Consider the following 14073-nt stretch of genomic DNA (forward strand, 5'->3'; position numbering starts at 1 on the left):
CCCCCTGTTTCCTGAGATCCCACCTGGGTTTGGCCCCTCCACACTCCCCCTCCCCCTTTTATCCCGCTGCATCCGCACCACCGGACACCACCCCCCATCCCGGGGTTTCTCTAATCCCACCTTGGGGGCCCCTCTGCCATCCCATGGATGTGATTTAATCGTGGGCCATGTGACAGAGCTTTGCCTTGAGCTGTTGCAGCCAAACACCACCGTTAGTCGCCCCCCCCCAGCCCGTTTTGGGGTGGGAAAGAGGGAATTGCAGATCCCTGTGCAGCTTTTGGACGCTGCTGCTGCATTCCCTTCTTTCCCCTGGACAGAGGATTAATCCTTCCCAGTGCACCAGGACTCCAGGTCATCACAAAGATCTTTATTTTTTTTTCTCTCCTCTGCCCCGTTTCTGAAGGTTTTGCAGCCAAACTGATCCCTGCCTGGGGCACATGGACCTATAAAGCCTCGTAAAATGGTGGCAAATCCCACACCAGTAATTCCATCAGCTCCGGATGATGCCGTGGGTGAACAGCTCTGAATGACCATGGGGTTTATTCACTTCTACTTGTTCCCCTTTTCCAGGTCGTGGGGTGTGTTGAGCACCCCGAGTGCCTGTAACTCCCCTGGTGGAAGGAGAACCCCTTCTTCCTTCTTTTTTGGATGTTTTTCCCTTAATTTTAACTTGTTTTAGGGTCCCACGGGATCTGTGACCTCCTCAGTTAGTGCTTCTCACCCAGCCCTGCTCTACCTCCTACAGCTTTGCTTAACCCCTCCTGATCCGTGTTCCCAGGGGATTCCCAGCTCCTTTGGGATGGACATCACTGTCTCACAGCTCACACCCAAGTTTTTGGGGCAGCCTGACTCATCCTTACTCCTTATCCTGGATCCATCCTTCTCTCCTGCTCTGGAGGCCCAGGGAGAGGCTTGTCCTGACACCATCCACCCATTTTCCCTCCATCCCACACTGGATGTTGCCCCAGCTGGAATGAAAAGTTGATCCTGATGGGGAAAGGCCCCTCCAGGGAATTACTTGAGCCACGGATGAGAATTTTCCTGGTGGATTTGGCTGTCCTGGGATTTTCCCAAAGAGCAACAACATCAGAGGTGAGCAGAGCTTTGGCCTTGGGGTTCAGGGCTTGGGATTGTCGGGGTTTGGCCTGGATGCACGATGGGGAATTGCTTTTAAATCCCAGGTTTTTTTATATCTTGGCAGCCAACGGGTTGTAATATTGCTTGGAAAACCCAGGTCTTCCCTGATCACCTGTAGGCAGGGTGGGATAAGCGTGAACGGTGACTGGGGCATGGAAAATGGATGGAAATCCCAGATTTCCAGTTTTTTGCACTGATGGGGATTGCAAGTGTCTCAGGAAGTTGCTTCCCTCTGCTTTGGGGTGCAGGCAGCACCCTTACCTGCAGCTCCCGTTTTGGCAGCCTCGGAGATGATCTGAGGGGTGTCCAGTGGCTTTTGTGAGGTAAAAAACAGGGATAGAATCCCCAAAAATATAACAATAACAAGCACAAAATCCAAAGCAGCAGAACAAGGAGTTCTCAGCGCTGCCAGGGCTTCTCACGTGTGGGTTCACAGGTGCGTGGTAAAGGCTCAACCAGAGCCACCTCGAAAACTCGGCAAAAAAAAACCCTTTAAAATTATTCCCCTGTAAAAAAAGCCTTTAAAACTTATTATTTTTAATTTCCTGCCCCTGTCTCTGATGAGCAGCCACCTGTGGCTACGTGCAAGCTGCAGGGGAGCGGGTGGGAGGGAGGGAGCTGGTCTTAAGTAACGCTCTTGGGTTAGGCTGGATCAAGTTGCCTCGGCTCTCGGATGCAGCCAGGAGGGAAAACTGCCCTGGGAAACAGGAGGAAAACCTGCTGCCGGCGGGAAAACCGGCGGGAAAAATCATTGAGGAGACTTGAGAGGCTGCAACAGCATCTCTGAACCTGCCTTCAGGTAAAGAAATGTGGGGAGGGGGCGGTGGGGGGTGTAGGGGTGGGTGTGCTGTGCCAGGGGGGACGGCACCATTCCCAACCTGCCGTCGGGCAGCGGGATGGGGGGGCACCCTGAGGTGCAGGAACAACAAGTGCCACCCCATGACACTGTCACCACAGGTGACCCCTTACCTGGGGGAGCACCAGGTGCCCGTTCCCTTGGGCTCACCCAGCACCTGGACCTTGCCCATGGGTGTTTTTTGCTCTGTGCAATATCCAAATACTTTTCCAGGGAAGAGAGATGGAAAGAGGATGTTGCATCCCCCCCCCCTTTTCTCCAACCATCCTGTGATATTTTCCTGCACCCCTGGCTATTTGCTGCTGCTTCCAAATGGAGCAGTGACTTGATGCCAAACCCCAGGGATCAGCAGAGGCTGGAGAACAGCCCCGCTTCCCACCGGCCATGGCCCCATCTCCCTCCCGGGCTCTGGGCCACGCGTGTCCTCCTCCTTGGTGTCACCGTGTGGGTGCTGTCAGCCGTGCCAAGGGGCTGAGCTGGCTCCAGGACAGGCTTTGGGAGCTGAGTCTCCATCACCGAGCCCAGCAGCGGGATCTGCCACAGAGGAGGCTGTGGAAGGGACCCCTCTTACCCTCGGATCGGTGCAGAGAGAACAGAGCTGCAGCTTTCCTTCTTTTTAAACCGTTTTTTTTTAATGGAATTAATTTTTCGTACATGCTTTTGGAGCGGTCCCAGGGAATCTTTCGGAGCAACCCCAGAGGCTTTTCTTTCTCGTGCCGCTGCAGGAGGGCTGAGAAGCGGAGCATCGCCATGCCCCTCTCCCGCCACACCGGCCAAATCCCAGAGTCCAACTGGACCTTGGGCTTCAGGGAGATGACGGAGCCCTGGAAAGGCGCCGTCGGCTGCCTCGGCGTGGCCGTCTTCTTCGCCATGACCATCGGCATCATCTCCTGGCAGGCCCTGGAGCAGTCCCCGGAGGAGTGGGTGCTGCGGGGCCGGGCCAGCGGGATGCTGTGGGAGCGCCGGCGCGGGGCCCTGGTGCTGCGGGCGCTGCCGGCGGGGCGGGCGGTGGCGGCGATCGCGGTGGGCGGCGTGCCGGCCGCCGAGCCCCCGCCGCCGCGGGACCACTGCTGGCACGACGGCGGCCAGTTCTGCTACTCCTGGGAGGAGGACGCCGAGCTCCGGCTCTCCCTGGAGCCCCCGGCGGCCCCCGGCACCGAGTGCTACGGCGTCCGCTGGACCCCCCTGCGCCCCGACGTGACGCTGAAGGTAACGGGGACCCCCCTGCCCAGCTCGGCATCGTTCGGGGCCCAACGAGCCAAAGCAAGCAGGGTCTGGCCTGGCAGGATTCCCCAGCTCCCATGGAGCTCCCCAGCTCCCACAGCCTCCAGCGACTGGGTGGGAAAAGCCTTTTGGCAGCATCGTGACCTGATGCTGAGCCCCCCAAAGCCCCAGGGGGCCCTGGTGGTGCCGTGTTGGTGACCCCAGGGTGGGAGCACTGTGTTTATATGGAGACACTGTTTATATGGAGTAAATAACTGCTGGAGACAATGCTGGCGAGAACCTCGGGAAGGCCCATTCCAACGCAGACACAATGGGCAGCTCCCATGGGATGGGAATAACCCACTGAGGGGGGCTTTATTTTTGGTATCATTCCCTGTTTTGTCCCTCGGTTAAACGAAAGCAGGCCCTGAAAGGGAGAGTTAGGAGGGGATGGAGGAACCCTGTCAGAGCGAGGTGTCCGGTTGTGGGGAGCCCCCAGGACAGGGAGGAAAGCAGGATGGGGCGGTGTGGGACAGGGGATTGTTCCCCTTTAGCCGTAAATCACCTGTTGGCACCATTTTGGGTGGGTGGAAGGTGTTGCCTGAGCACAACCCCTGCGTACGGGGCTGGGTCCCCTTTGCTGGCGTTGGTGTGGGGTGTACGAGAGGATGAGCAAGACAGAAGAGGCTTTTCCCCACTTTTTTTAAAAAAAACAAACCATTGGAAAATATGATCCAGAGGAATCTGAGTTTAGGACAGGCTGTTTTTCCCTCTTTTCCAGCTGGTGTAATGAGTTCAGCTGACACCTGGTACATCTATTCCGAGCCTCCAGGGTTTCCACTTTAATAATTTACATCTCCTCTCCCCACCTCTTGGAGAGACTTAACCTCTCTGTGCCCCAAGCTCAGGGCTCCAGGAGGCTCTGAAGCCTTGGGATTGGGAATAAACAGGGGGTGGGCTGAGTTGGGGTTCTTCAGGTCTCCTCTGCCTGCCCCAGCCTCCCTCCACGGCCCCAAATCCTCGGGATTTCGGGGAAACCCGTCCCGCCTGGGAAGTCACGCGGACTCTTAAGTCCTGCTGATCCCTTGACTTGGCAGAAAGGAGAAAGTTTTAGAGGCTTTGAAGTGAAAATGGATGGTTTCTGGCAGGAGGCGGGTCAAGGATGGGGATGTCCCCGGGCACAGGGTCCTGTCAGCCCTATGAGAAGTGTCCCAAATCCCCCAAACTGAGTCTCGTTGAGGGAGATTCTTGTTATGAGCCCTTGGGAAGCTGTGCCTTGGGAGAGAGCACGTGTCCCTCCAGGGATGCCGTGGTGCCATCGAGGTGAGGGCTAAAGCCTCCCTCAGGTGAGGGCAGTTGCAGCTGTAAATTCGTGCCAGAAACTCTGGGAAAAGCGGATAGAAAGGTTAATGCCCTTAAAAGTAAAACAAACTTAGAAGTAAAGCAAACAAAGAAAAAGCACCAAAGAAAGAAAAAACAACCAAACAAAAACCCCAAACAAACCAAGAAACCCCAAACAGATTTCCCAGCTGGGCTCCTGAAGGTGAATTCAAAGCTCACCCCATTCCACAGGCAGGGACACCTTCCACTAGCACAGTTTGCTCCCGGCCTCACCCAACCTGACCTTTCTTCCTCACCCTGAGCGTTCCTTGCTCTTTAACGATGCTCTCCCGGTTGCAGGATTGCTTTTCCATGGCCAATGTCTCCTGGTACGGCGGGCCAAGCATCCGTGCCCAGCGCTGGCCCCTCAACGGCGCCGAGAGCCCCGCGCAGCCCTTCGTCAGCGGAGACCTCGGCGCCAACCCCGACGGCTTTGGGCCTGTCCTGGACAGGTACTTCCTGGGCTCGACAGGTAATCACAGCCTTCCCTGTCCCCTGTCCTATGGCTTCAATCCCTGTGCTTCCCCATCCCCCTCCTCACCTCTAAAGCAGCTGGTTTAAGAGCGGCGTAGATGCCTCCGAGAATTAAATACCCTACAAACGTAATGACAACCGGCAGCAGGATGTGGCACTGCCTGGATCCCACACCGCCTCATCCCTGTGGGAAAGGCTGTGATATTGAACCTGAGTGCCTGAGGATGGCACGGTCCAGGTCACCCCGGGGACATCCTGTACCCTTCACGTGTCTGGGATTTTTTTTTCTTAAGTCTGTGCCCATTGCTGCTTCCTCTATCTCCGCTTGAGTGGCTTCACAGCTCCCTGCTGCTGCTGTGGGATGCTGGATTCAGGCAGGAGTTCAGCTGCTGTTGTCGTTTTTGGGTGGACATTGGGATTATTCTGCAGAGCACTGAACTTTGGGTATTCCCCCAAATTTATCCAGTGACCCGCAGCTGCCCTGAACTGCTGCAGCCACCCTGAACTGCTGCAGCCACTGCATGCTGAGCAAAAAAAGGCAGGAATGGGAGAAATCTAGCCCTTGAAAGGCATTTTGGAGGCTACAAGGGAATAGCAGGAACAGAATGGGGACGGTCGGCATGGCTGGATCTGCGGTGGGATCAGTCGGGGAGGTCTTGGCAGCGCACAAGTGCCAGGACTGGGAGGAGCCGGGCGCTCGCCGAGACACCGAATTCCCCCTTTCCTCCCCCCAGGAGTGACGGTGACGGTGGCGCCCGACGTGCCCCTGCTCCTGTCGCTGGAGAGCCACCGGCACTTCTGCCTGGAGACGCCGGCGGGCCGGGCGGAGCCGCTGCGGTACCTGCTCTGCATCGGCACCGACGTGGCGGCCGCGCACCGGCACAGGGGCAACCCCCCGGCGGGGCCGGCACGGGCACGGCCGGACACGGCGCTCCTGGGGTGGGTGTTCCCTCCTCCCGGCGATGGGCATCCTCCCGGGAGCCCCAGGTCGCTGCCCGGAGCATCTTGTTCCGGCCCAAAACCGCGACACCACCCCGGCTTTTCCCACCCCGCAGGTCCCCGATGTGGCGGTACCACGGCCCGGAGGGTTCCGCCGCCAAAATCAAGCGAGGTTTGAGGTCGCTGGTGAGGAGGTTGAAGCGGCACGGCCTTCAGGAGGGGGTCGTGGCCCTGGGGGAGCGCGGCACCGCCATCCTGGCCGCGGCGGTAAGAGCGTCCCCCCGCGCCCCGCGCCCACGGAGAGCTCGGCATCGCCGCTCCCACCGACCACCCCTCCCTGCCTTTCCCTCCCGCAGGAGCACGTGCCCTCGGAGCGCAGGAAGAGGCAGGACCCGGCCCTGGTGGAGCCTCTGCAGCTCTCCATCACTCTGTCCCCCTACGCCAGCATCACCTCCCCGCTCTTCCTGCAATCCCTGCACCGCGGCGAGGCCGCGGGATACTGGCTGAGCCGCCAGCCCCGACCTGGGGGCAGCACGGTACGGGATACAGCACCCCCCTCAACCCTAACCCCAAAAATTAGCACTGGATAAACCCCCTCGGGTTTATTACTTACAGGGGGAACAGCCCAGTGCCCCTGTGCTGGGGCACAGCAGTGCTGTGGGGAGCAGCTTCTCTCCTGGCTCCTACGGAAGCAGCTTGGAAATTCCCACACTTCCAAAAGATTTTAAAAAGTTACCCATGTTCAGAAAATCCCTCAGCTCCATTTTTTTTTGTTGTTTTTGTGGTCAGTTTAATGATGAGCCACGTTTCCACCCACTGGGGGGTTTTTGGGGGGGAATTGAGGGAGGGTTGACACCACGTGCTGCGCCGCAGCGCGGGGGCAGAGCGGCATCCCCCAGCCTCACACCCTGGAATAAGCAGGATATTTTATGGATCTAACAGCCACTTCCGTCCTCATCCTCAGATCCCACTGCTGACCACCTGGAAGGGGCAGCTCTGTGCCCGCCTGAACGTCACCAGCGAGGCGGCGCTGGCCTGGTACCTGGCACGTGCCCGGCGCCTGCGGCAGGCGCTGGGGGCCACACACGTGGCCTTTGAGGGAGTCGAGGGTAATTCCTTCCTGGAGCAGGATGTCCCACCTCCCGCCGAGCTGGCAGGCGATGGATACACCAGGGTGTTGGCGGCAGCACTGGCGACACTGGGCAATGGCACCGTCGTCAGCGCCGGGGCCGGGTGGGTACCGAGGACACGGAGCCAAGGGGTGTGTGAGTGCCTGGGGGATGGTTGAGGGGATGTCCTTGGGATGCCAGGAGTGCTCAGCACCCAGGGAAGTGGCACGGAGGGTGGTCTAGGGCAGCATGTTGGAGTCGATGATCCGTGTGGGATCTGAGGTTGGTGAGGCCCTGGCACAGGTTGCCCAGAGAAGCTGTGGCTGCCCCATCCCTGGAAGTGTCCAAGGCCAGGTTGGATGGGGCTTGGAGCAATCTGGGCTGGTGGAAGGTGTCCCTGCTCATGGCGGGGGTGGTGGGCTTTAATGTCCCTTCCCACCCAGACCATTCCAGGATTCTCTATCTGACCCCAGTGACTGCCAAGCCAGCCAGGCATCGTGGAATTTCGGCTCCTGTGAGCCCTCCAAGCACCTCTAAGGGTTTGTTTTGTCTCCCCAGCTCCAGTCACCTCCCTCTGTTCGTCCAGATGAGCCCCCTGCGCTCCGACTGGAGCCACGCGGGGCTGAAGGGGCTGATCCCCTCCGTGCTGCACTACAGCCTCTTGGGCTACAACTTCTTCATCCCTGACACTGTAGGTAAGGATTTGTTTGGTTTTTTTCCCTATTTCTGCCTTTTCCTCGGTGATTTTTGCGGAGTTTTTCGAGGCAGGAGGTGCATTTGCACCTTAGGTGTGCTAGGGGAAGGCTTGGAGCACTTTGCTGCCCGATTTTCTGTTCCGCTGGTTTGGTTGGGATGAACGTTGCCAGGGAATCAGCTGAGGAATTAAAAACAAAAGAACATGCTGTAAATATTACCAGGCAGCCCCATCAGCAGCCGGGTCTCTGGGGATGCCCTTTGCAGAGCTCCACCACAACCCACCCCCACAGGGCTTGGCTTGGGCTAAATCCCACCCGGTACAGCCAGGAGGGAGCCCTTAGCCAGGATCCACATCCCCAGGCTCCTGGCTGGGGAGTGGATGTTCCTAAAGCTCAAGCAGCTCTGCTCCAAGTTTGCCTTTCTGCCCCAAAGCACAATGGCTGGAGAAATCCTTAAATAAACACATTATAAAAGGCAAGAAACAACCTCTAATCAGGGCCAAGCGGATTGTTGCCCCTTTTCTTGGAGTGGACGGGGTTTCAGACCTGGAGAATGGAGCTAAATAACAGCCCCTAAATAGGGGTTGGAAGCAGTTTTTTCAATTTGGCCTCTATTTTTAGCCTGTTTTCCTTAGAAAATGTGGCTCAGGCAATCCCAGCACGGCAGTTCCCACCCCGACGGACGCTGAACCCCTCGGCTTATTCCAGGGAAGCGGGACGGGAGCGCAGGTCCCCCTGCATGGAGAGGGCTGGGGTGTTTGCTACTGGGGCACGTGGCCCCTTGGGTTGTGTCCCAACATTCTGAGAGCTGCAAAAGCTGGGAAAAGCCTCTGGGGGAAATGGGCATTCGTGGGTGGCTGGGAGAGCCCTCGGCTCGTGCCGTTTCTAGGGAAGCTGGGGCAGGTTTTTGGAGCGATGGCTCCCAGGGATGCTCCGGCTCCCAGGGGGGGCTTTAGGCGCCGGAAGGGGCTCTAAGTGTTCCCAAGAGCTGCCTTTTCCCGTGGGAGGCCCCTGAGCAGCCCCACTGAGCCCTGTGTTCCCGCAGGAGGGAGCCTGGCCGGTGACTCCACGGGGGACCCGGAGCTGTTCGTGCGGTGGCTGCAGATCGTCACCTTCCTGCCCGTGATGGCCTTCGGGTCCCCACCCTGGCTCTGCTGTGACTCCTGGGTGTGTATCCCTGACCCTGACCAGGATGACACCGGCTCTCTCATGAGGAAAATCTGAGGGATTTAAATGGAAAGGATTTATGTCCATTATCAGTGGATTTAAATCCACTTAAATCCATTTAAATTAACAGATTTATATCCAGTTGTCGATGGATGTAAATCCATTTCAATCCCAAGGGGTTTATATACAATATCAATGGATTTAAATCCATTTAAATCCAATGGATTCGTATCCATTATCAATGGATTTTATCAATTTAAATGCAGCAGATTCGTATCCGTTATCAGTAGATTTAAAACCAATGGGTTTATACCAATTATCAATAGATTTAAATCCATTTTAATCCAAAGGATTTATATCAATTATCAAGGGATCTAAATCCATGTAAATACAATGGATTTAGATCCACTGTCAGTGTATTTAAATCCATGTAAATCCACTGGATTTGTATCCACTGTCCATGGATTTAAATCCATTTAAATCCAATTAATTAATATCCATTATCAATGGATTTAAATCCATTCAAATCCCATGGATTTATATTCATTATCAATGGATTTAAATCCATTCAAATCTCATGGATTTATATTCATTATCAATAGATTTAAATCCATTAAAATCCAATTAATATTCATTATAAAAAATTTAAATACAGTGGGTTTATATCCATTGATAATGGATCTAATTCAAATGGATTCACATCCACTATCAGTGGATTTAAACCATTTAAATCCAGTGGATTCATATGCATTATCAATTGAGTTAAACCTGTTATCAATGGATTTATACCCACATAAATTAATATCCAATATCAGCCCTGTTTGTACCTTGTTGGCTGCCATAACTTGATCAGGACATTGGAATTCAGTCACCTCTCTTCCCAAGGGAATATATATATAAAAAAAAAAATATTTATTTATTTATTTTCATTTTTCCCTGCCTGCTTTGCTGTTTCCTGGATGTCAGACTCCTCATGGATTTCCCTCTGACCCTGCAGGTCCTGAACCTGACCCGCCAATGCATCCAGAGGCACCGGGACTTTGTGCTGCCGCTCCTCCTCAAATACAGCGAGGAGTGGCAGAGTTTGGGACACCCCATCTTCCGTCCAGCCTGGTGGCTCAGCCCCACGGATCCGACCGCCTTCACCATAGAGGATGAATTTCTCATTGGAGATGAGGTGGGAATTCTGCACCATCCTGTGAGCCCAGCTCTGCCGAAACACAAACCGGAGCTTCGTAGTCAAGCAGATTTAAATCCAAGCCAAAGCAGCTGGTTGATGTGGGTTTGGGGTTTTTCCTTTTTGGAAAAGCTTGGCTTTCTTCACAGAACTCTTATTCAGGGCCCTGGAAACCTCTTTCAGCTTTGGAAGTGAAATCATTTAGCAGGAATCAATAGTCTCAGAATGCTGGATACCGCTTTTCCCGTAAAACAAGGGAAAATAGTTTTAAGGCCAGGTTGGACGGGACTTGGAACAACCTGGGATAGTGGAAGGTGTCCCTGCCCATGGCAGGGGGTGGAATGAGATGGGCTTTAAGGTTCCTTCCAATCTAAACCATTCCAGGATTCCCTGGAAATCCCATCTCATCCCCACACGTACATCCCGCCCAATCCCACCTGCTAAAGTTCTTTTTTCTTTCTTTTTTTTTTTTTTTTCACTGCAGGTCCTGGTTGCTCCCATAACAGAAAAAGGACAAACGTGGAGGGATGTCTTCCTGCCTGGAGAAGGGCACCTCTGGCTGGACACCAGCTCTGCCCGTGTGTTTGATGGAGGCACCATCCTCAGGAATTACTCTGCCAGCCTGGCCGAGGTGCCCGTGTTCGTAAAGACCTCCTGAATCCAGCCTGGGCAGCTCCTGGACGGTGACCTCGGAGAGCAGCGCTGGCCACAGGCTCTTCCCTGACACTTCCAGACTGTTTGCACTTTTCCAAGAGCCTTTATTTTGTTGTTTTTTCTTTTTTTATTTCAGGAAAAATTGTTTGAGTTTTCTTACTCGCTGTTATCCGAAAATAACAGCAATATGGCTCTGCCACCACCATCCACCCACAATGAATGCTCACCTGTATCTTTCCAGGGTTTTCCCATTGAAATATTTGTGTGAGTGCGTTTAGGTGGACACATCCAGTGTTTCCAGATCCCTGGCAAGGTGCTCAGAGAGGCTGCCTTGGCCAGGGAGTGGATTTTCCGGGGAGATAAACAAACATCAGCTTATACCCGATGGGAAGTTTTGTACTGAGTGAAAAAAAAAGTAAATCCAGGGAAAACTAAACAGGACAGCTCTGTTCAGCTTACACCAAATGGGAAGTTTGGGATTTAATGAGAAAAGTAAATCCAGGGAAAAATTAACAGGATAGTTCTGCTCCTGTGCGTGGCCCCCTCCTGTGCCCGGCATTCCTTGCTTCTCCCACCGGACACTGGGTGTGTTTGCCAGGAGTCTCTGGTAGCAAGAGCCCCCCTTTGAGGATAATCTGGGAAAATGGGTGAACTCCGGATCTATTTGAAGCAGGTTTATGTGGAAGAAAAATAAATTCACTCAAGGAAAGGAGTGGCTCTACCAGAGCATGATGTGGACATCCAGGATCCTTGCCCACAAGCTCCAGAGCTCAGCACTGAGCCCTGTGAGCCCCAGGTCCTGTTTTTCACCATCTGTTGAATTTTATGGCTTCTGTTCCCAATTATTTCTAGCAGTGCAAGAGGGATCCAGTGGGATCAGCCTCCTTCCATCCAGCACAGGACGTATCCATTGGCAAAATCCATGTCCCACGTGCTGAACGTGCATTTAGGGAGATTATCAACTACACTGATATCCCAAGTTAGGGATAAATGGGACAGTGCAGGTTATTGGGGTGATTCCAAAGGCTGGCATTTAGGGACAGGGACTGGGTGACAGCTGGGAGGGAAGTGAAGGGCAAGTTTTGGCCCTGGGGCAGGGCTCGGGCACCTCCAGCACTGAGTGGCATCAGCTACACCTTTTTTTGTGGAAAATGTTCCTGTACCAAGGCGTGGCTCCGCTGAAAAAATGCTAAGGGCTTCCAGCTTTTCCCAGCAAAGTTTCCCCGGATAAAATTGGAGGAAAGGCAAAAAAAAAAAAAAATTCCAAATAAATCAAATTCAGCTGTGGAATCCTGGGGCACGGAGAGGGGAAGAGCCCGTGGGGATGTGGGGAGAACCCCCTGCTCCTTCCTTGATCCACAGAGGCACATGATGGGGCTGGAGGGAGCACAGAGAGGGAAAGGATAGGGCTCATAAGGGCAACCCAAGGCACCCCCACGGCCTGGGGTGCTCCAAAATACCTGTGGAGGCTCCTGAGACAGCAAAAAGCACAAAGGGAAATAAAGGAAGCGCTGGCTAAAGTGACATTTGTTTATTCGGAGGGAGTCAAACCCCGGAACGGGATGCCCAGAGAGGATCTGGTGGCTCCATGCTGGGAGATCACAGAAGGCTGGCTGGACACTCTGGGCTGTCCTGTGCCAGGACTGAGCGTGGCCTTTCCCCTCTTGGGAGGGTGGGCTGTTGGGTCCTGTGCCCTGCATGGCTCTGGGTCCTGCACCGGTACCGGTTCCTCCCTTAGGAGTCTGGGATGTGCTGCTGGTGCCTTGGAGCTCGTTGCTCACCAGCATTCCTGCTCCTCCAGTGCCTCTGCCTCGAGGAGTCACTGTGGGGCTCCGTTCCTGAGGACGATGTCTGGGTGTCCCGGCGTTGCCTGCGGGACCTGCTCCATTGCCTGCGCCAGCCGTGGGATCGCTCCCTGTTCCTCCTCCGCCACCTCTGTCTGCTGCGGCGGCCCCGTGCCTGTCCCTGCTGATCTTGGCTCCGTGGCATGCGGGACCCATGCCGGGATCGCCTCCCCCACGAGGAGTCTGAGGTGTCCTGTTCGGACCCTGGAGCTCGACCCTCGCCGGGCACATTGTCCCGATCCCCTCTCCACTGACGCCTCCTCCTTCTCCGCCGACGCCTCCTCCTTCTCAAGAAGCTGCTCCCTTGGGCGTGCTGAGACCACTGGTGGCCGTCACGGTTCCACCTCAAGGACCTCCTTTGGCCCTGCTCCGGGGGCTCATCGTGGCTGCTGCCACTGTGTCCTGAGTGGCTCCACGTGCCTTGCTCCGAGCGGCCGAGCTGCCTCTGCTTGCTGTCGTACACCTGGTCCTGCACCTCGTGGTACAGGGCCACGTGCTGGGGGTACGTGTGGCGGATGGGCCGCTGGCACTGGGGGCACGCGGCGTCGCCGAGGCTCCAGTCCCACAGGCAGAAGCGGCAGAAGCAGTGCCAGCACAAGCTGGAGCACTTGGTGTCGATGTCCCGGCACGCCGGGCAGGCGGGGTTCTCCTCGCTGCCATCCCGTGGCTCCTGGCTGGTGCTGGCAGCAGAGGTGCCCGGCTCTGGAGAGTCCTCCTTCGATGACATCTCGCCCTGCAAGAGACACAAAGGCTCTCTGCGCACACGCGTCCCTCAAAAAAATCCCACAGCGCCTCGTCCCTTCGGAGCCGTCCCACACCTCAGCAGCGGTGTTGTCACGCGGGGCCTGCCGCCCACCAGTCTCCCCACGGGGTTGACTGAAGATCTGTGCCCCCATCCCGATTCCATGGAATGCTGGGACACGGCCCTTTCTGACACGGCCCATGTCGCCGTGTCACGGGTGAGGTCGGCCCCGTCACACGCCCGTGTCACAAAGGGACAGCCCCGAAGGGCCGGGGTGCTGTGGCTGGGTTTGGGGACACGTGTCAGCAGATAGACTTTGTGTCTTCGAGGGTGAGATGGTGTCACAGGAGGGGACTCCAGAATGGAGCCCCAGAGGGAGGTCCCCGAGGTGGCACCACGATGGCCACAGGTGCCCTCAGCACACCCAGGGCTGCGACTCATCAGGAACTGTAGTCACTGGACAAGGGGGAATGGCTTCCCACTGCCAGAGGGTGGGGTTAGATGGGATACTGGGAAGAAATTCTGTCCTGTGAGGGTGCTGAAGCACTGGAGTGGATTTCCCAGAGAAGCTGCAGCTGCCCCATCTCTGGAAGTGTCCAAGGCCAGGTTGGACGGGGCTTGAGCAAACTGAGATAGTGGAAGGTGTCCCTGCCCATGGGACTGAACAGGCTTTAAGGTTCCTTTGAACACAAACCA

General features: G+C 55.7%; 2 protein-coding genes across 4 annotated transcripts; one reads left to right on the forward strand and one right to left on the reverse strand.

Annotated features, from left to right (window-relative positions):
- The first annotated feature begins 1715 nt into the window (after positions 1-1715).
- On the forward strand, positions 1716-12363 carry LOC135416581 (SITS-binding protein-like). Of its 2 annotated transcripts, XM_064659825.1 has the most exons (11): positions 1716-1936; positions 2719-3202; positions 4877-5048; positions 5785-5989; positions 6106-6256; positions 6346-6525; positions 6954-7222; positions 7657-7793; positions 8839-8960; positions 9958-10137; positions 10622-12363. In XM_064659825.1, the coding sequence occupies exons 2-11, from the start codon at positions 2744-2746 to the stop codon at positions 10793-10795; spliced, it is 2049 nt and encodes a 682-aa protein (XP_064515895.1). In that variant the 5' UTR covers positions 1716-1936; positions 2719-2743; the 3' UTR covers positions 10796-12363. The 2 variants fall into 2 exon arrangements, with proteins under 2 accessions (XP_064515895.1, XP_064515894.1); XM_064659824.1 differs by lacking the exon at positions 1716-1936 and having other exon boundaries at positions 1991-3202.
- On the reverse strand, positions 12308-14013 carry LOC135416612 (filaggrin-like). 2 transcript variants are annotated; one of them, XM_064659886.1, is made up of 2 exons: positions 13454-14013; positions 12308-13390 (listed from the first exon to the last, which is right to left on the reverse strand). In XM_064659886.1, the coding sequence occupies exons 1-2, from the start codon at positions 13816-13818 to the stop codon at positions 12526-12528; spliced, it is 1230 nt and encodes a 409-aa protein (XP_064515956.1). In that variant the 5' UTR covers positions 13819-14013; the 3' UTR covers positions 12308-12525. The 2 variants fall into 2 exon arrangements, with proteins under 2 accessions (XP_064515956.1, XP_064515957.1); XM_064659887.1 differs by having other exon boundaries at positions 12308-13368; positions 13454-13848.
- Positions 14014-14073: the final 60 nt, after the last annotated feature.

Source organism: Pseudopipra pipra, chromosome 6 (genome assembly GCF_036250125.1).
Source record: "Pseudopipra pipra isolate bDixPip1 chromosome 6, bDixPip1.hap1, whole genome shotgun sequence".
NCBI classification, from domain to species: Eukaryota; Metazoa; Chordata; class Aves; order Passeriformes; family Pipridae; genus Pseudopipra; species Pseudopipra pipra.

Bases quoted from the DNA above. Each gene is read 5' to 3' on its own strand.
- LOC135416581 (XM_064659824.1), top strand. From the start codon at position 2,378: ATGGCCCCATCTCCCTCCCGGGCTCTGGGCCACGCGTGTCCTCCTCCT. The intron at 7,223-7,656 runs GTGGGTACCGAG...TTGTCTCCCCAG, and splicing joins GTCGTCAGCGCCGGGGCCGG to CTCCAGTCACCTCCCTCTGT. The intron at 7,794-8,838 runs GTAAGGATTTGT...GTGTTCCCGCAG, and splicing joins CTTCATCCCTGACACTGTAG to GAGGGAGCCTGGCCGGTGAC.
- LOC135416612 (XM_064659886.1), bottom strand. From the start codon at position 13,818: ATGAGTCGCAGCCCTGGGTGTGCTGAGGGCACCTGTGGCCATCGTGGT. The intron at 13,391-13,453 runs GTGTGGGACGGC...GCGTGTGCGCAG, and splicing joins GTGACAACACCGCTGCTGAG to AGAGCCTTTGTGTCTCTTGC.